Source organism: Mercenaria mercenaria, chromosome 7 (assembly GCF_021730395.1).
Source record: "Mercenaria mercenaria strain notata chromosome 7, MADL_Memer_1, whole genome shotgun sequence".
Lineage (NCBI taxonomy): Eukaryota > Metazoa > Mollusca > Bivalvia > Venerida > Veneridae > Mercenaria > Mercenaria mercenaria.
This window is the reverse complement of record NC_069367.1, coordinates 69750727-69772126: the sequence shown is the minus strand read 5'-3', so window position 1 is coordinate 69772126 and position 21400 is coordinate 69750727. Positions and strand designations below refer to the sequence as shown.

Here is a 21400-nt window from a genome sequence, read left to right as displayed (position 1 = left end):
CAGATTTAAACTTATACTAGAAATCATCAAGACAAACATTCTGACCAAGTTTCATAAAGATTGAGTCACAATTGTGGCCTCTAGGATGTTCGCAAGCTTTTCCTTTGATTTCACCGAGTGACCTAGTTTTTGACCCCACATGACCCAAATTTGAATATGACCTATAGATTATCGAGACAAACATTCTGATTTATTTTCATGGTTTCAAACTTAAAATTGTGGTCTCTAGAGTGTTGACATGATTTTCCTTTATTCTGGCATAGTGACCTAGCTTTTGACCCCACATGACCCAGTTTCAAACTTGACCTTGAAATCATCAATACAAACATTCAGACCAAGTTTCATAAAGATTAACTCAAAATTGTGGCCTCTAAAGTGTTCACAAGCTTTTCTATTGATTTGACCGGGTGACCTAGTTTTTGAACCCATATGACCCAGATTCAAACTTGACCTAGAAATTATCAAGACAATCATTCTGACCAAGTTTCATAAATATTGGGTCACAACTGTGGCCTCTAGTGTTCAAAAGCTTTTCCTTTGATTTGGCCTACTGACCTAATTTTTGACACCACATACCCCCGTTTCCAACTTGACCTAGAAATCTTCAAGACAAACATTCTGACAAAGTTTCATAAAGATGGAGTCAAAATTGTGACCTCTGAAGTGTTCACAAGCTTTCCCTTTGATTTGACCGGGTGAGCTAGTTTTTGACCCCATATGACCTAGATTCGATCATCGACACTAATATTCTGACAAAGTTTCATAAAGATTGGGTTACAAATGTGGCCTCTAGGGTGTTCACAAGGCAAATGTCGGATGACGGACGACGCATGCCAACGGATGCCGGACAATGACTGGTCACAATAGCTCACCTTGAGCACTTTTATTATTATTATTATACCAGATTTATATTATTATTATCATTATTATTATTATACCAGATTTATATAGCGCCCTTTTCATGATAAACACGTTCAAAGACGCTTTATGTATAGCACTTTGTGCTCTAGTGAGCTAAAAATCCTTCAATGCAATTAAAAATAAAGAAGTGGACAAAAATTTTTACTTGACCTTAGTGACCTTGACCTTTAACAGACAAACACAGATCATGTGTCCAAACAGTGTCCCATCATGGGGAATATTTGTTTATAGCACTAAGATAATCCATCAATGCATGTAAAACTTATTGAGCAGAAACGTTTTTCACTTGATCTTCAACAGTGACCTTGAACTTTGACCTCCAAGCACAAGTTATGTGCATAATCTAAATGTTGCCCTCCATTCACATACCAAGTTTTATGAACCTAGCTTGAACACTTTTTGAGCAATTGAAGGATCCAGATTTGCAGACCCACAGACGGACTGAGGGCTTTCCTAATAAAACTTTACTGACATTGAAAATTTCTAAAGTTCCATGACCACTGTTCCAAACTTTCCCTAAAAATTCCCAGACTGAGACATGTTACTAAGTTTTAAAACTTCCCTGAAGTTCCAGATGCATGTATGAAATGAGTTCACTATTAGAGTAAGTGGTATTTAGGCACTTGCACTAGCATATTACGGCAATTTTTAATTTGATTTAAATGAAATGTTTAAGATCTTTTTGATAGAAAAAACACAACCTTGCAAAACAGTAGCTGACTGAGTGTGATCAAATCTGTAAGAATGACTTACACTTATTCTCTTCATAGAAGCTTGAACTTCCTGTGTTTTTTGAACAAGAAGAAAAACAACTCCCATCATGACATGGGCAATATGGTACAGCAACGGAAGACTTTTGTACAAGTGGACCGGACGTATTGATCCTCCAGTGAGAACAAACGTCACAATTACAACCAAATACATCAGTCGTGGTCCCAATACCCAACTGGCAGCAACAACACCCGATACATTAAGTGTGCGCCATAGCATCTGCTTTTCTTTTCTGAAAAGAAAAGAAGACACTCTCCACTTAGTGGGTTTTTTTCGATTTGTCCATATCATTATCATTCTGTACTACTTAACAGAATTAAGTGTCCAAGCAGAATTCAAGCAAGTTGCAAGCATTTTTTGGTCTAGCATGAAATATACCAGTGCCATGCCTTTTTAAGACCAGATAGAAAAGCCCTTTTACAACAGTGCACTGTGGAAGAATTACAATTAGTTAATGATGCTTAAATTGCTAAGTAAGGTATTTTCAAAAGATGGCCATTCAAAATCTAAGAAGGCACATGTTTGACTTGGGATTTGAAAGTTATGGGCACTGATGATTTAGCCTTAAAGCTGTAAAAGAAAGAACTGTTATTTAAGGTTGATTCAGTCGCAATCGACTCCGGAGGGTTAGACACAAAATAGTATTTAATAATATTTGAATGAATACAGACAGAGTAAATGAAGGTACATAGCAACAGGATTCATCATGAAACCCTTTCAAAATGTATATCAGATCTATGATTTTTCTGCTAAACTGACACTATATAGTGTTACTGATATTGTATGACAACTGTATTATTTTCTCTAAAGCATTTTTAAGAAATAAGTAATATGTTCAGATATTTTTTTTCGTTTTTAACAACACAAGCACGTGCGTGCGTGTGTTCGGGTTTAACATCTTTTTCAACAATTTTTCAGTCATATAAACGACGGTGTCTACTTGTAGCAGTGAGCACAATGCTCAACTTAATAGTGCTGCCTCACTGGAATATCACGCCGTAGACACGTGGCATGATACCCCACCCAGTCACATTATACCGACACTGGGCTGACCAGTCCTAGTACTATCCTCTTAATGCTGAGCGCCAAGCGAGGAAGCTACTAATACCATTTTTTACGTCTTTGGTATGACGCGGCTGGGACTGAACCCACGACCTCCCGCACTCGAAGTGGACGCTCTACCACTAGGCTACCGAGGCGGTTTTACCTGGGTAAAGATTAATATCAGCTAAGTTGTCTCTAAAAATCTGAGGTTTTTGTTTTACTACCGCTTAGTACAGACTTTTACACAAGGGAATTAAACAATCTGTTTATTGAGTGATATTGTTGGGTGAACACTGTTTGTCAGTCCTAATCCTTTCCATGTTATATCAATGTATTGGAAAAGTAATCTGTTAAATGCCTTGCAGGAAAACACAGTCATGCATCTAATGGTCCTGAAATTGTTTTCTTTAATTTTCTTATATTTCTAGATACTATTCCCATATTTTGAACCATATAATGGATAGCAGTGATTATTAGCTTTCCAGCAGTAGCTTTTTCAACATATTTTACCTTGAGATATTCTGTGGGTTTTGACTTTTTTCAAAAAAATCATCTGTTTGTTGACAAATTTTACCACAAAAAATGTCACATTTTCCCCACCCAGGGCATTAACCGATTTGATCTTTACATAGTTTTCTTTTCAGACTGCTGACCATTGTAGTAATTACGCATGCTTTTTTCATGCCTAGAGGCAAAAAGTGCATCATGCATGGTTTCCATGTAATAGTAGGTCAATAGTCACCTAAGCCTGTAATAAAGTCTTACAGGAATTATCTCCATTTTTCCAGGATCATTTTTTTACTCAAATAACACTTTTTCAGAAAATGATATTTTGAATATTTTTTCAAACTATGTACTTTGATGCAGTTAACTACACATATATCTAAAATATATAGTGTCTACTACAAGTTTGTACATTTTGCGTTCCACTGCCTACACTTAGCACTTTAATAAATTAGTATATAAATGGCATTATAATAGAAGCAGAGTCAGAATCTCTTTTTTTGTAATTGTAGGGTAAAAATGTAACAATCAAGTATATTTTATATTTCACTGAAGATTCCTCATTAAGGCCGGTTGTTTTATGTTTATATATCAATTGCTGTGGATTGACACTATTAGAATTAATTATCATTCTCATTCTGTCTCTCAAGAAATGCTGAAGCTGACCAAACACTGGTTTAATATAAGTGAGGCATCTTTGTGTGTTCTACTACCGTAATCGTACGAGTATAGGTCGCACCTTTTTTTTTTACAGCGTTTAAACAACTCTCACACTCAAGCATATTGTCCTTCCCCATACATGCTTTACATAACAACAGTGTTCTACACGGAGTGTTCAAGTGAGGCATTTAAAACAAACAAACAGAGCAAAAATCCAAGATGAAACTGCAGACAGAAAATAGGTTAAAGTTTTGTTTGTACCTTTTGAAGCATAATCAGTTTCATTAAATGTTTGACTGAATTTCAAAATGTACCATGTTAATTTTCATGACAGGTGATTGATACCTGCAACACGTGTACTGACTGACCAAAGTATTATTCTTTGTATGTGTAGATTCTATAATGTGTTAAAACAAAAAACTAGGACAAAGAAATGTTTATAAAACTGACCTAAAGATGAAAACCCATTAAAAAGCTTTCTCCTCTGACTAATCTGCAGCATTAGATAATAATTATGTTTAATCAAGCAACTACTGTACTGCTTTGATAGCTCCCATACATATAGGTACAAAAAAGTCACTACTACATTGAGGTAAAAAAAAAAAAAGTCTCTCTCCTACATGGAGGTGCAAGAAGAGCCTCACTTCTACACAGAGTTACAAAAGAATCTCTCTCCTACAATAACATGGAGATATAAACCAGTCCTTCTCCTATCAGGAAGTACAAAAGAACCCCTCTAATACATTGAGGTACTTTACATAGAGATACAAAACAGTCTCTCTCCTACGAAAGAGTTACAAAAGAATACCTCTCCTGCGTGGAAATACACAAGAATCCCTTTTCTTACATGGAGATACAAGTCCCTTAACTACAAGGAGGTACAAAAGATTCCCTCTCCTACACTGGTCCAAAAGAACCTCTCTCCTACTGAGAGGTCAAAAAGAATCTCTCTCCTGTACAAAGGTAATACAGAATCTTTCAATTATCTTGGTTATAAGCTATTAATCCTACCTCCATTCTATCAATGCTAACTTGAGTCTGGATGGTATTTCTAAACCCAGCTAACATGAATCTGAGTAAACATTTCCTTATATGGTTGAACACTCCAACAGCTACAAACAACCAATCTGGAGAGATCCGTTCATTGGTTAAAACAGCAAAAATCACAACACTAAGTATGCAAACATGGCGACCATAGAAGGATATCATCTCCCAAACAGATTTAAGACGGCTGATCTTTCTCATTTCTTTCATTTCTGACCTAAAATAGATAATGGAAGTAGTTTTAGATGCTTCATATTTAGCTAGAAGCATTGTATAACTAATGGCAATTGTGACATTAATTTACATAATCAAACTTCAAGAAATGAGTTCAAAGTTTTATAAAACCAAGTTTGGAGACTAGCCTTAAATCTGTGCATTTGACTACCAGATTCTAATCACAGTTTTAAAACTGACCAATGGGATAATAGCAATCTCAGACTCACTGGTCTCCAAGCTCAGGTGTAATAACCCAGGACCATGTTTAATGAACTGTATCACAATCTTTTCCATCATTCAACCTGAACAAAAGACACTAAGCCAAAACATAATATATGATATTTGAGTTAGAAAGTTCTAATATATTATACTACACAATTAGTTACAAGACAGACTGTATGCATGAGGAGGTAACTTGTTGCCACCAATCACAAAGTACAAACACCACCTTTTGTTTGCAGATTATTTCCAATGAAGCCAGGAATCAAAAACACAACTTCCAGCAATAACAAACAAAGCACCTCAAGCTGAAGAGATAGCATTAGGCCTTTGAATATTCAGACTGAACATTCTCCCAAAGTAATACTTCTCTTAAGTTTGAGTTTACATTTTTACAGCACAAGACACAATGAACCTAACTATACAGCAACCAAATGAAACAAGAACAAATGATAACATAACAACAGTCAACATTCCCAAACATTACAAACAGCAAAATACATGCTAATAATTATATTGCATATTATGTTGTTAGTCATTTTAGAATGCCATGATATGGTATAGATGTTTATCAATATAATCAACATCGTCTTTCCACATGACTGGAATGATGTGACACAGATGATTATCTAAATTACTTGAAAGATTGCATGTATTTACACATGATTTGAATGATGTGACAAAGATATTTATCTAAATCAATGGAAAGATGCTGCATGTATTTCCACATGAATGGAATGACATTGCATGTCTTTCAACATATTAGAATGATGCTTCATGTCTTTTATTATGATTCAAATGATGTTGCATGTCTTTCAACATGATTGGAATGGTTCTGCTTGTCTTTCCACATGATTGGAATGATGCTGCATGTCTTTCAACATGATTGGAATGATGCTTCATGTCTTTCAACATGATTGGAATGATGCTGCATGTCTTTCAACATATTAGAATGATGCTTCATGTCTTTTATTATGATTCAAATGATGTTGCATGTCTTTCAACATGATTGGAATGGTTCTGCTTGTCTTTCCACATGATTGGAATGATGCTGCATGTCTTTCAACATGATTGGAATGATGCTTCATGTCTTTTAATATGAATGGAATGATGTTGCACATCTTTTAACATGATTGGAATGATGCTTCATGTCTTTTAATATGACTGGAATGATGTTGCATGTCTTTAACATGATTGGAATGATGCTTCATGTCTTTTAATATGACTGGAATGATGTTGCATGTCTTTAACATGATTGGAATGATGCTTCATGTGTTTTAATATGACTGGAATGATGTTGCATGTCTTTAACATGATTGGAATGATGCTTCATGTCTTTTAATATGAATGGAATGATGTTGCACATCTTTTAACATGATTGGAATGATGCTTCATGCCTTTTAATATGACTGGAATGATGTTGCATGTCTTTAACATGATTGGAATGATGCTTCATGTCTTTTAATATGACTGGAATGATGTTGCATGTCTTTAACATGATTGGAATGATGCTCCATGTCTTTCAACATGATTGTAATGTTCATGTCTTTCAACATTACTGCACTGATGTGGCACAAATGTTTATGATTGAAATGGTCTTTAAACATGTCTGGAATAAAGTGGAACATAAATGTATTTCCATATAATAGCATGAACTACACCATCTTTTTATAAACCTGTAAGTTAGAAAGTCTGATATGTACCTTACAGTTATATCAACACAATATACTTGGGACTGTTTATTTCCATACAATCAAAGAAATAATGAACAGTAGAACCAAAACAAGCCATTTTCTCATAATATCACATATCGCTAAGAATCAAGTTGATAGCAAAGGAAACATTTTCATTTATAAAGGAGAAATTGTTTGGTTTACACGAAATTAAAAGAGATTTCACTCTCTCTTCTTTAGAATGTAAGATCTTTTTTGTTTTACTGATCTATGATACAACTGATTGTAAACTGTTTTCCATGTTCAGGCCCATGTGACCTTCTACTCCGTAAGCCCTATCACCCTATGATTTCAATGTTCTAGGTCAAATGGTTCTCCAGTCATTGATCGGAAATGCCCCTGTAAAAAATGTTCTAGAACTAGTATTAAGTTCTTGAACATTCAAGAACTTCTGAAGAACTTATAGAACTGTTCTTGAACCAGCAAAACAGTTCTTAGACTGTGGTTCTAGAACAATGATGGTTCTTGAACATTGGTTCAAAAACTGCAAAAGTTCAAGAACTTATAGAACTTTACCAGAGTTCTTGAACAGTTACTGCTGGTCTAGAACCAAAATTGTTCTTGAACACAGGTTCATTAAAAGTACTAAAATTCAAAACCTTTTTCTAGTTCAGTACCAGTTCTTGAACCTAATTGTGAGTTTCTGAACTGTTCATTCATTATACAAAAAACTTAGGTTTATTACCTTTTACAATAATGAATAAGTTCTTGAACTGTTCTTGAACATTAAATTCATAATGTCACAAGATCAGTTTCCATTATTTTGTTGCATGCTGGGAAATTTTTTGCACATGTGATTCAGCAATTTTTGAGACGTTTGTGCAGCAAATAAGCAGGAAATATTTATCAACTACAGTAAGTAATGGTTTAAAAGGAACACGAGTATAATGAATTATGGTGTTGTCATTAATTGTTCATTTTAAAAAATATAAAATCCTTTTAAAATGTCACAAGTTTTCACGACCCTGAAGGATCTGAATTTCAATCTTGAGATTAAAGTAAATTATACATTGTTTAACTTAATGTTTTGTATTTTATGCAGCTATTGTTTACTTCTTATTATGCCCCCAATCCCACTCTAGTTTACTGTTTTATTCATGTCATTTGTTGAGGGTGTAAAATGTCATTTCACAGTTACTGAGACTAAAAACAGACCACAGTCTCTGGCCACTAACTGAACATCACTTTGACCTATAGTTGACAGATTTCATAGGATGGTCAGACTGCTAAATAACAGTAATGTAGTTTCAAAAAAATGTTGTTTGTAGCCCCTGCCAAGATCAGTTCATGTAATTTTCCACAGGGTTCTTAAATTAGTTCTTGAATTTGTTCTTGAATTTATTCTTGAATAGTCAAAGGAAGGGACTCAATTATATCGAACTTCTGTAATCATATCTAGAAGTTCTTGAACTGTTCAAGATCATTGCAGAATTAATACTTGAACTAGTTCTTGGATAGTTCAAGAACATTAAATTGTCATTCTAGAACTAGGAGTTCAAGAATTTGTTCTAGGTTTAGTTCTAGAAAAAGTTCTAGAACTTGGAAGTTCTAGAACTGCCATTTAATGTTCATGAACTATTCTAGAACTAGATTCAAGAACTGTTCAAGAACTATTTTTTGAATTCCTCGCAGGGGTGGTTTTCCATGTTCTGGTCCCTGTAACCTTGACCTTTGATAGAGTGTCCCCAAAATCAATAGGGGCCAACTACTCTGCATCTGAGCAGCATCTCCAATCATCCTATGAAGTTTCAATATTCTGGGTCAAGTGGTTCTCACGTTAATGATTGGAAATGGTTTTCCATGTTCATGCAGACCCCTGTGACTTTTACCTTTAATGGAGTGACCCCAAGAATAATATGGGGCATTAACTCTGTAAGCCCTATCACCCTATGAAGTTTGAAGGTTCCATGTCAAATGTTTCTCCAGTTACTGATCAGAAGGTTTTTCTATGATCTGACCTTGTGATCTAGTTTTCTCCTAGAAGATCTGCTTTGCTAGATTTCAAAAAGACAAACATTTTGACAAAGTTTTATGAAGATCCAGTAGAAAATATTCAATCTAGTGACCTACTTTTTAAACTCATGTGCCCAACTTTTGATCCAGAAGAAAATGTTTAACCTAGTGACCTACTTTTTGAACTCAGGTGCCCCACTTTTGAACCCCATTTAGACTTCAAGGTCATAATAGCCTAAATAGTTTTCCCTATATATTCTATATAAAACTGACCTTTTTCAAAGAGCTACCAAACATAGCTAGACCCATTTCAGAGAACAAATCCTTACCTCATTTTAAAGAGTTATGATAAAACTGATATAAAATGAAGAGAAAAGTAGGGGTCATGTATCTTCTAAGAGAGATTTCTCTGGTCACATTTACTTACTGTAAACTGACATCAAAATCACACTGCTGTGACCTGGAAGTACTACTCATACTAAAATTGAGCTTGACTTCACCAAATACAACCTGCTCTCCCATTTTTCCTAACAAAATGTCAACAATACATCCACAATGAAATTTAAACAAAAACTAGCCTCAATTTAGACCTCTGTTGCCATGCCAAGTGAAAAATTAGTGTTCAAATACCTGGCAGCCATTACGCGACTAGACCAGATGGCTCCCACGCTGGTTCCTTTAGTTTAGTTAGGCCTCAATGAGACAGAAGTTTATTATGATCAAGAGGAAAATGGGGCCTCTGGAGTGTTAATAAGGTTTTTATATATACATGTACTTTGTGAAATAGTGACCTATTTCAACAGCTCAGCTAAGTAAGTTTCAAATCTAACCTAGATTTCATACAGACAAACATCCTGACAAAATGTTATGAAGTATTGAAGATCAAATGGAAAATGTTGGTTCTAGAGTGCTTACAAGGTTCTCCTATTAACTTACCTTAAGTGACCTAATTTTTAATCTTTTTTAACCCTGTCTTGAAAATGTAAACTCTAGAGAGTTAACAAGGTTTTTTCTATGACCTAGTTTTAGAACTTGGGTAATCCACTTTTGAACTTGACCTAGATTTCATTGAGACAAAAATTATGACAGATTTACTATGGTCAAGTAGAAAATGTGGCTTCTATGTAGCATTCATAAGGGTTTTCTACAATTTTACCTAGATCTATTTAAAAAACTCGGGTAACCTAGTTTCAAACCTGACCTAGAATTCATAGAGACAAACATCCTGACAATTTTTTACAAAGATCAAATAAAAAATGTTGTCTCTAAAGTGTTAATGTTTTTTTTTATGATATTACCTAGTTACCTTTCAACCTCATGTAACCCTGAATCTGGCCTCTGGAGTGTTAACAAAGTTTTTCTCAGATTTGACCTAGTGACCCAGTTTCTGACATTGTATAATCCAGTTCTGAACTTCATAAACAATTATTCTAGAAAATGTTTTAAGAATGTGACTTCCAGATAGTTAACAAAGTTTTTTGAGGTTTGACCTAGTGACCTAATTTTTTACCTTCGGTAACGGAGTTTTGAACCGGACTTATACTTTAAACAGAACACTCTAAAAAAGATTTATGATTGTCATTCTTGACCATTCTTTGAAATTATTTTGTAATTGAGCAAGTATTTTCTGACAAGAAGATTTTAAATTCCATTATATTCATATCAGAAATGCTATAGACACATATGAAAAGGTGACTGCCCTCTCACTTCAAAAACAGATTTATGATTGTAAAGTTGAAAATGAAGCTTCTAGAGTGTCAACTAGATTTTTCTATAATCTGTCTTAGTTTTTGACCTTAAATAACCCAGTTTCAAACTTCAACTTGATTTCACAAAGGCAAACATTCCGATAAAATTTTATGAAGATCAAGAAGAAAACGTGACCTCTAGAGGGTCAACATTAGCTTTTCCTATTAACTGACCTAGTGACTAAATTTTTTACTCCAGAATACCTAGTAACAAACTACTCTGAGGTTTTATCAAGGCTAACGTTCTGACCAAGCTTCATTAAGACTGGACCAAAATTGTGACCTTTAGATTATTAACAGTCAAATTAATGATGACAGACAACACAGAGACACTGTGTGAGGACAATCACAACAGCTCACATTGAGCATTTTGTGCTCAGGTGAGCTAAAAAGTAGACCTAAGTCTTAACCAATGCCAGCGCCTATACTGAGACACAGATTGAGGTCTGAGCACAGAACTATTGTATCTTGTTCTTTGTTAATATACAGTTACAATAATTTTGCACTAAGCCCACAAAATTTACTTAAGTCTGATGACTAGAAGATCAAGACACAACAAAAACTCCTGGATTTTTTTTTTAAGATCTGACAAACTTGAAATTCACACACATTGTTTTTTATTAACATGTGCTGAGACTTGGGAATGGAACTCACAATTAGCACATACATACAATTATAAATATATGGATTTCTGGAAAATGTGTTTACACCGGCACCCATAACTATCAAGATCTTTTTCTGCACATGCCAACTTGGAAGTCACAAGGGTTTCATTAAGGGCTGTGGCCAAGGAATTCCCCCTGCTATAGTGGAGCAAAATAAGCTCTACATATAAGATTTCATTACACATTTTGTTCAGATCTTACAAAAGGCTGTGGGTTCCAGCCTTCAATACCTCTTTGCATTTCATACTTGTCTGAATCTTTTTTATATTTCTGCTTCAGCTCTTTCAGTACTTCAAAAGAATACAACTGAAACTTGATATCTCGAATTTCAAGGGATCAAACGTTTCACTTCCAGATGACTGCATACTAAGACACAATAACATGATATACATGTATACCTTTTATATATATATATATAACACTATTCAAAAGCTTTGTCTGCATCTGATTAATCAGCATTGTCACTAGCAGTATCAGCTGCTTCTTCAAATGATTAACCGTTTGGCAGCTTTTTTCACAGCAATATCAAATTACCAAACATCTGCTGAAAAGACAATCTTGGAAAAAAAAGAATGCTGCACATACATCTTGATTAACCCTTATCATGCTGGACACAATTGATTCTGCCTTTGCGATCATGATCTTCACTGGTTGCCATTCAGTCAGTATCTACTTGGTAAGTACCCCTTTTGACAGTTAATGGTACTGTCCAAATTGAAAGATGGACAAGTTCATTATAGAAATTTAGCAGGGTAAGGGTTAAGTTACTATTCTGTGACAGCTTCTCTAATGAAAGCTATAATGATAGTACAAATTTAAACTCTGTTCAATAAATGCAATATCACTTCTGCCTGTTTTACTTTTTTTCTTTGTTATAATATCAGAGTGTCAACAAAATCAAATGATCAAGTTTTCGCTATAAAGCATGAAATCTAAATATTACACAATACTTTACCAATATTATTACAAAAGATAGAAACATATGTAGTATATAGTTTCCACTTTGGTATGTATGTTAAGTGTGTAAAAACAGGGTGGGAGTATATATGTTAGAGTGTTACAATCAGAGAATGTCATCTAGTTAGAGTATATGTTACTCTGTTACAATCAGTGAATGTCGTCTAGTTAGAGTATATGTTACACAGTTACAATCAGTTACAATCAGTGATTGTCGTCTAGTTAGAGTATATGTTACACAGTTACAATCAGTGAATGTCGTCTAGTTAGAGTATATGTTACACTGTTACAATCAGTGAATGTCATCATTAGAGTATATGTTACACTGTTACAATCTGTAAATGTCATCTAGTTAAGAGTATATGTTACACTGTTACAATCAGTGAATGTCGTCTAGTTAAAAGTATATGTTACACAGTTACAATCAGTGAATGTCATCTAGTTAGAGTATATGTTACACTGTTCCAATCAGTGAATGTCATCTATTTACAGTATATGTTACATTGTTACAATCAGTGAATGTCGTCTAGTTAGAGTATATGTTACACTGTTCCAATCAGTGAATGTCATCTATTTACAGTATATGTTACACTGTTACAATCAGTGAATGTCGTCTAGTTATAGTATATGTTACACTGTTACAATCAGTGAATGTCGTCTAGTTAAGAGTATATGTTACACTGTTACAATCAGTAAATGTCGTCTAGTTAAGAATATATGTTACACTGTTACAATCAGTGAATGTCATCTACTTAGAGTATATGTTACACTGTTACAATCAGTGAATGTCATCTAGTTAGTTTGGGACCTAGTAAATCCCTAAAATTACCACCAGCCAGCTGCCACAAGTTAAAGAGGTTGAGATTTAACAACACAAATATATACCTCCATTATGCAGAATCATTTACAGGGATCTTAAGGTATGACTCACCTAATGGTGAATATTTCATTGTTCAAAACAATGTTACAGCAATATACTGTATCCAGTGAGAGACTTGTATGCAATATATATAAACAACTTTTACCATGCCATTTTTTATAAATTTTGTATAATACATGATATTTCCTCAAGTTCAAGTAGAGACAAATTTCAAAGTGATGGCATTAACATTATAAACTTCAGCCATGTTTACAAATATATTTTGAACATGTTCAGATTTGCAATGTACTAAATTTTGACACCACAAGAATACACTAAAATAAATAATGTAGTACACAAGTATGAAATCTCCACCTCTTTACAATGCAGCAACATTTAAACAACTACAAACAAACTAAATTCTGTTATACATTTTTACCTTGAACCTTGTCATGCTGACTTGCAGATCGATTGCTGTCCTAACACCATTTTGCATAAATCGAAGCAAACACAACCTTAGTTTCTCAAACAGAGCGATACTCATAAACAGGGAGGACACTTGAAAATGCTGGACTGTAAAACTTAAGACTAACATTGTGCCGAACATACACAGATGTCTCCCATTTGTAACTATGGCCTCCCATATGGCACGTAGATTATTTATCTTATGTACAGCCCTGGTCTCTGACCTACAAGGAAACATGGAATAGACAGAATGGAAACTCTTTGAAATTATATCCTTACATAAAACTACATAAATTAACACTCCTCTCTGTCCTAAATTCGATCAACAAGGAATATGCACTGCAGCCTTTTATTAACCAAAATCACCTTCAGTACAACTTATAACTAATCTTATATATAAACCTAATTTGGTAACTAACAAGGAAAGCACAGGGGTAGATCCATCATCATTCCATAAGCCACCTGGATGGCTTCCTGACATGAAGAATTCTACACCCCAAGAGAGGCTTTAAACACACATAAGTGAGGGACATGTGATTCTATGTCAGCAACTACTTGGCCACAGAATCCCCATTATACAATGTAGATTACACCAGTGCTGCTCTATGTCCTAAAATAAAACAAGGAAAATAAATTTCATGTAAAAACCACCTACCTCCTATGTGACATTTTACTAGCAATTATGAAGTATGATGACCTCAAACCAAATTACTATCAACCTCACATCAGTTTACTGGCAATGAAGTATGACGTACTCACATCAATTTACTATCGGCTTCACACCAGTTTACTGGCAATGAAGTATGACGTACTCACACCAATTAACTAACAACCTCACATCAGTTAACTGGCAATGAAGTATGACGAACTCACACCAATTAACTATCAGCCTCACACCAGTTTACTGGCAATGAAGTATGACATACTCACACCAATTAACTATCAGCCTCACACCAGTTTACTGGCAATGAAGAAGGATGACCACACACCAATTAACTATCAGCCTCACACCAGTTTACTGGCAATGAAGTATGACGAACTCACACCAATTAACTATCAGCCACACACCAGTTTACTGGCAACGAAGTATGACGACTACTACTCACAGCAATTAACTATCAGCCTCACACCAGTTTACTGGCAATGAAGTATGACGTACTCGCATCGATTTACTATCAGCCTCACACCAGTTTACTGGCAATGAAGTATGACGTACTCGCATCGATTTACTATCAGCCTCACACCAGTTTACTGGCAATGAAGTATGACGTACTCGCATCGATTTACTATCAGCCTCACACCAGTTTACTGGCAATGAAGTATGACATACTCGCATCGATTTACTATCAGCCTCACACCAGTTTACTGGCAATGAAGTATGACGTACTCGCATCAATTTACTATCAGCCTCACACCAGTTTACTGGCAATGAAGTATGACGTACTCGCATCAATTTACTATCAGCCTCACACCAGTTTACTGGCAATGAAGTATGACGAACTCGCACCAATTAACTATCAGCCTCACACCAGTTTACTGGCAATGAAGTATGACGTACTCGCATCAATTTACTATCAGCCTCACACCAGTTTACTGGCAATGAAGTATGACGTACTCGCACCAATTTACTATCAGCCTCACACCAGTTTACTGGCAATGAAGTATGACGTACTCGCATCAATTTACTATCAGCCTCACACCAGTTTACTGGCAATGAAGTATGACGAACTCACACCAATTAACTATCAGCCTCACTCCAGTTTACCGGCAATGAAGTATGACATACTCCCATCAATTTACTATCAGCCTCACACCAGTTTACTAGCAATAAAGTATGACCTACTCACACCAGTTTACTAGCAATGAAGTATGATGTACTCCCATCGATTTACTATCAGTCTCACACCAGTTTACTAGCAATGAAGTATGATGTACTCGCATCGATTTACTATCAGCCTCACACCAGTTTACTAGCAATGAAGTATGACCTACTCACACCAATTTACTAGCAGCCTAACAACAGTTTACTAGCAATGAAGTAATTGAAGTAATTGAAGAAAATGAAGTAATTTCGTACTCACACCAATTTACTAGCAGCCTAACAACAGTTTACTAGCAAGGAAGTAATTGAAGTAATTGAAGTAAATGAAGTAATTTCGTACTCACACCAATTTACTAGCAATGAAGTGTGACCTACTCACATCAATTTACTAGCAGCCTAATAACAGTTTACTAGCAATGAAGTAATTTCGTACTCAGACCAATTTACTATCAGCCTCACAGAGTTGTATGATATAAGGTAGAGCAAAAGTTTACTGTTAAAAGCTGAATAGAGTTAAATGCGTTAAACACAGCATCAAAACAACAGTGAGATTAGATATAGACAGTAAAACTCTAGACCTAAAGACAGGGGAAGGAATCCCTTTACCTCTGGACATGGTAAAGAAATCCCTATACCCCTTGCAAAAGGGAAGAAAACACAATACTTTTGCAGCAGGAAAGAGAACACCCAGATAATGGCAGAAAATCAAATTAGCTCACACCACTTTATCAGTGGAGCAAACTCAAACAAGATGGCCGTGATGGTCTTAGAATGCTCACACAAGATTCACAGCTGGATTGAACAATTTGATAGGGGTCACCCAAGTAACACTGGTGTGAAAATTTTAGAAATCGAGCCAGCCGTTACTAAGGCTTTCAAAATTGTCAATATAGCAGTGTAGTATACTATATCATGCTACATTCACTACACCACGCTTATCCATCTGTGAAGGTTTGAAGCAAATCAGGCTAATAGTGCAGGAGGAGATGGACACACCAGACTTTTCTCTATATTCCATACAGCAAAAGTTATCAAAGGGCCATAACTATGGTAAAAATAGTCACAGAAAAATATCCTTCCTTTAGTGTCATCTGCACATTTGAAGCAAATCAGGCTATTAGTGTGGGAGGAGTTGGACACACAAGATTTCGGGATGTATGTACATACGGACGTAACTACAGACGGCAGCAATGCTATATGCCCCCCCCCGCATAAATGTGGGGGCATAAAAATGATTTTACAAATGTGAAATTTATGATGGTTTTGTTTATATCAATAACAGCAGTTTTAATATTTAATGATTTTACAAATGTGAAATTTATGATGGTTTTGTTTATATTAATAACAGCAGTTTTAATATTTAATTTAAAGTTGTGACAACTCTTGCCTGAAGGCAGTACTTACAAGCGCAGTTAGACAATTGAGTGTGAAAGGTTTTAGACACAATATCAAACCTTTTTGCACAACAAAGAAGTTTTGGATAAATTCACGTGTTTGATTTACCCTTTAAAAACTGCCTGATATGTTTTTGTCAGCTTAATTATGGTAAAAAATAACTTTTGAGCCAATAATAAAATGAAATACCAGTAAGTATTTCATAGTGAAGATAATACAGTTTTGCTGTATCAAACTGTCACTATAGAACAGGTTTTGTAAAACAGAAAAGGTAGGATCAGTAAAGGTGCAATTTTATTGACCTCTATTTCCTTTGCCTAAATCTTGTTTTGTTGTAAAACATTTACCAATGATATCATAACAAGAGGGTCATGATGACCCTGTATCACTCACCTGTTAAACTTGGCCTTGGAATAATCAAGATAAACACTCTGACCAAGTTTCATGAAGAACGGGTCATAAATGTGACATCTACAGTGAAAACAAGCTTTTCCTTTGATTTGACTGGAGACCTAGTTTTTGACCCCACATGACCCAGTTTCGGACTTGGCAAAGGAATCATCAAGGTTAACATTCTTACCAAGTTTCACGAAGATAGGGTCAAAGATATGGTCTAGAGTGTTAACAAGCATTTCCTTTGATTTAAGTGGGTGGCCTAGTTTTTGACCCCACATGACCCAGTTTTAAATTTGACCTAGTAATCATCAAGATGAACATTCTGACCAAGTTTCATGAAGATAGGGTCATAAATGCGGCCTTTAGAGTGTTAACAAGCTTTCCCTTTGATTTGACCGATTGACCTAGTTTTTGACCCCATATGACCCAGTTTTGAGCCTGGCATAGAAATCATCAAGATAAACATTCTGACCAAGTTTCATGAAGATAGGGTCATAAATGTGGCCTTTAGGGTGTTATCAAGCTTTTCCTCTGATTTTCCTGGTGACCTAGTTTTTGACCCCACATAACCCAGTTTCGAACCTGGCCTAAAGATCATCAAGATAAACATTCTGTGCAAGTTTGTATCAAATCAAAACATAAATGAAACCTCTATATGGCTGAAAGGGCCAAAATAGAAAACTTTGCCCCTTAAAGAGGCAGTAACTCTAGAACCCATGAAGGAATCTAGCCGGTTTTCGAAAGGAACTGAGATATTATTGCAACTTAAGTTGTGTGTAAGTGTGGTTATAATCGAATGTAAAGTGTCAAATCTATCGTGTTCACAAGGTAAAAATTAACGAATTTTGACTCTTTCAGGGGTCAATCACAGGCCTAACTCCAGAACCTATGACTGGATCTGCCGAATTCATCATGGAATCCAAGATCTATTGTTGTTAAAGATATTTTGCAAGTCTGTATCAATCAAACCATAAATGAAGCCTCTATATGCTGCAAAAGCCAAAATAGCAAATTTTGGCCCTTTAAGGAGCCATAACTCTGGAACCCATGATGGGATCTCACCAGACCAGTTTTTGAGAGGAACCAAGATATTATGCCAATAAAAGTTGTTTGCAAATTTCATTAAAATCAATTGCAAAATGTGGTCTGTATCATGTTTACAAGCCAAAAATAGCAAATTTTGGCCCTTTAAGGGGCCATAACTCTTGAACCTATGATGGGATCTTGCCAGTTTTCGAAAGGAACCAAGATATTATGCCAATACAAGTTGTGTGCAAGTTTGATTAAAATCAGTTGCAAAATGTGTTTACAAAAAATTGTGGATGGATGACAGACGGACGACGGATGAAATGCGATCACAAAAGCTCCCTTGTCACTATGTGGCAGGTGAGCTAATAATAATAAAGGTCATACAAGTGAAATTCATCTTACTACCAACCTTCTATATTTATACCTATGCAATATTTCCTTATTTATCATACAGATACAACCATTATCATAATGGAACAAAACACTATAGGAAAACACAAAATTATTGTGTTACATCTACAACACTGTAAGTACTAAACTAACTTTGTAAATATACCTTATTTGTCAATCATTTTGAAATACTTTATACAAAAAAAGACAAAAGCAAGAGCACCCCAATGCAGAGCAATATACCACGAAGGTATGACCTTTGACCCTAAGTGTAACCTTGACCTTGAAGCGTTGTCTCGATGTGGTGAACATTTGTGCCAAGTTCCTTTAAAATCCTTCAAACAGTTCAAGAGTTACAGAGTGGACACAAAACAAAGTCATATGACCTTAGACCCCAAAGTTTGACCTTGACCTTGAAGCGAGTCATCCAAAACATGCGCTCTGCATGTGTTCTCAATGTGGTGAACATTTGTGTCATGTTTCTTCAAAATCCTTCATGGGTTTCAAGAGTTACAGAGCGGACACAAAATTGCTTTGACCCCTAAGTGTGACCTTGACCTTGAAGCATGCCATCCAAAACATGCACTGTGCAGGTCGTATTGATGTGGTGAGCATTTGTGCCAAGTCTCTTTAAAATCCTTCAAGCAGTTCCAAGATTTACAGAGCACACATGAAACAAAGTCATATGACCTTTGATCCCTAAGTGTGACCTTGACCATTGAAGCGAGCCATCCAAAACATGCACTCTGCACATGGTCTCGATGTGATGAATATTTGTGTCAAGTTTCTTCAAAATCCTTCAAGGGGTGCAAGAGTTACAGAGCGCACATGGAATTGCTAACGGACGGATGGACATAACACAATACATCCCTTTGGGTGTATAAAAAAAGACAATGACATTAATTATTTGTACCTTAATTATAAATGTCATCTACAGTAAGATTAACAGACATCCAAAGAAGAAGTAATGCGGTCTGAATACATGAACAGTATTAGTGATGTTGAGGTAAACTAATCATCACTCAATACAGAAATACATGCAGCACATTTCATTTCGGTTAACTGATAGAAAGACTTTATGGTTAACTGGTTACTGAAATAACTGAATATCCCTACAAATAACTGTCCACTTTAAACAAGCTAAAAATGGTCAATCCTCAGACAAGATCACAGTTGCTACAAGTATACTGGCAAATGTCTTTACAACAGGCTCCCAAAGAAGTACTAAAGCACTGCAATATATCATGGGGTTGGGAGCCAATCATAACTACCGAACGGACACACGCATGCACATAAACCCAACAGCCATTTGGACAACTGTCTTTTCTTCTGCAAGCAGGCTCGACAAAAATCAAGTAGGGAAATATATCTGTTTACTGACAGTGAAGCGGACTCATCAATTTACTAGCAATAAACCAACCTAAATCCAACCTACTGGCAGTAAACCTAACTCACACCAATTTACTGACAGTAAATCTAACTCACACCTATTTATGGACAGTGAACCTACCTCACACCATTTACAGACAATATACCAACCTTAATCCAATTTACTGGCAGTAAACCTAACTCACACCAACTTACTGACAGTAAACCTAACTCACACCAATTTACTAGCAGTAAACTCACACAATAGTGCCAGTAAAGAAACTTAATATGCCCTTTATGCATATCTTTCACTAAATCAAGGACCATAACTCTGGTCTGACTGACAGAAATCCAAAACAAAACCCAGCTATATTGCTTCACATGCTGAATAATATTCCTATAATGTTTCAATATCCTAGGTCGAATACTTTTTTAGATACATGCAACACAAACTGTCAGACCCTTTTTTGCATATTTTGACTAAGTCAAGGGCCATAACTCTGGTCTGATTGTGTGAAATCCAACTTGAAACTCCAGGTGCACAACTTCAAGTGATGAATGACAATGCTGTGAGGTTTCGTGACTCTGGGTTATGTACGATACAATTTCTGACAGACAGACAGGCAGACATACAGATAAGGAAAAGTCTAAGTGCCCCAAGCACAACAATGAGTTTACAATAAGTAAAGATAACCTTTTTCTGTAAAACCAGAGAATGTGTTTTTTATACTGGACAAAGCAGCAATGCAGGAGCATTATTTGCTTGGTTTGTAACTGGTTGATGCAATATTACAGGAGCATAATTTGCTTTTAAGGACAGCTCTTGGTTTGTTACTGGACAAAGCCGTATTGCAAGAGCATTATTTTATTTCAAGGCCAGCTCTAGGTTTGTTACTGGATGAAGCAGTATTGCAAGAGCGTTATTTGCTTTCAAGGACTTCTCTAGATTTGTTACTGGACAATGCAGTATTGCAGAGGCATTATTTGCTTTCAAGGCCAGCTCTAGATTTGTTACTGGACAATGCAGTATTGCAGAAGCATTATTTTCTTTCAAGGTCAGCTCTAGATTTGTTACTGGACAATGCAATATTGCAGAGGCATTATTTGCTTTCAAGGCCAGCTCTAGATTTGTTACTGGACAATGCAGTATTGCAGAAGCATTATTTGCTTTCAAGGCCAGCTCTAGATTTGTTACTGGACAATGCAGTATTGCAGAAGCATAATTTGCTTTCAAGGCCAGC

The 21400-nt window shown here is 35.6% G+C and overlaps 1 protein-coding gene across 3 annotated transcripts in view; it reads right to left on the bottom strand.

The window, feature by feature from the left end:
• The window catches only part of LOC123553972 (ATP-binding cassette sub-family C member 4-like), a 169786-nt gene that overhangs the window by 98966 nt on the left and 49420 nt on the right, over positions 1–21400 (bottom strand). Inside the window, exon 8 of one of the 3 annotated variants that reach the window (XM_053548618.1) lies at positions 13734–13983. The exons of 1 other annotated variant lie outside the window; for it this stretch is intronic. In XM_053548618.1, the coding sequence (XP_053404593.1) occupies positions 13734–13983 (250 nt within the window). Of the gene's footprint in view, positions 1–1674; positions 1925–13733; positions 13984–21400 lie in introns of all 3 variants that reach the window. One more of the 3 variants, XM_045343770.2, reaches the window with a different exon arrangement.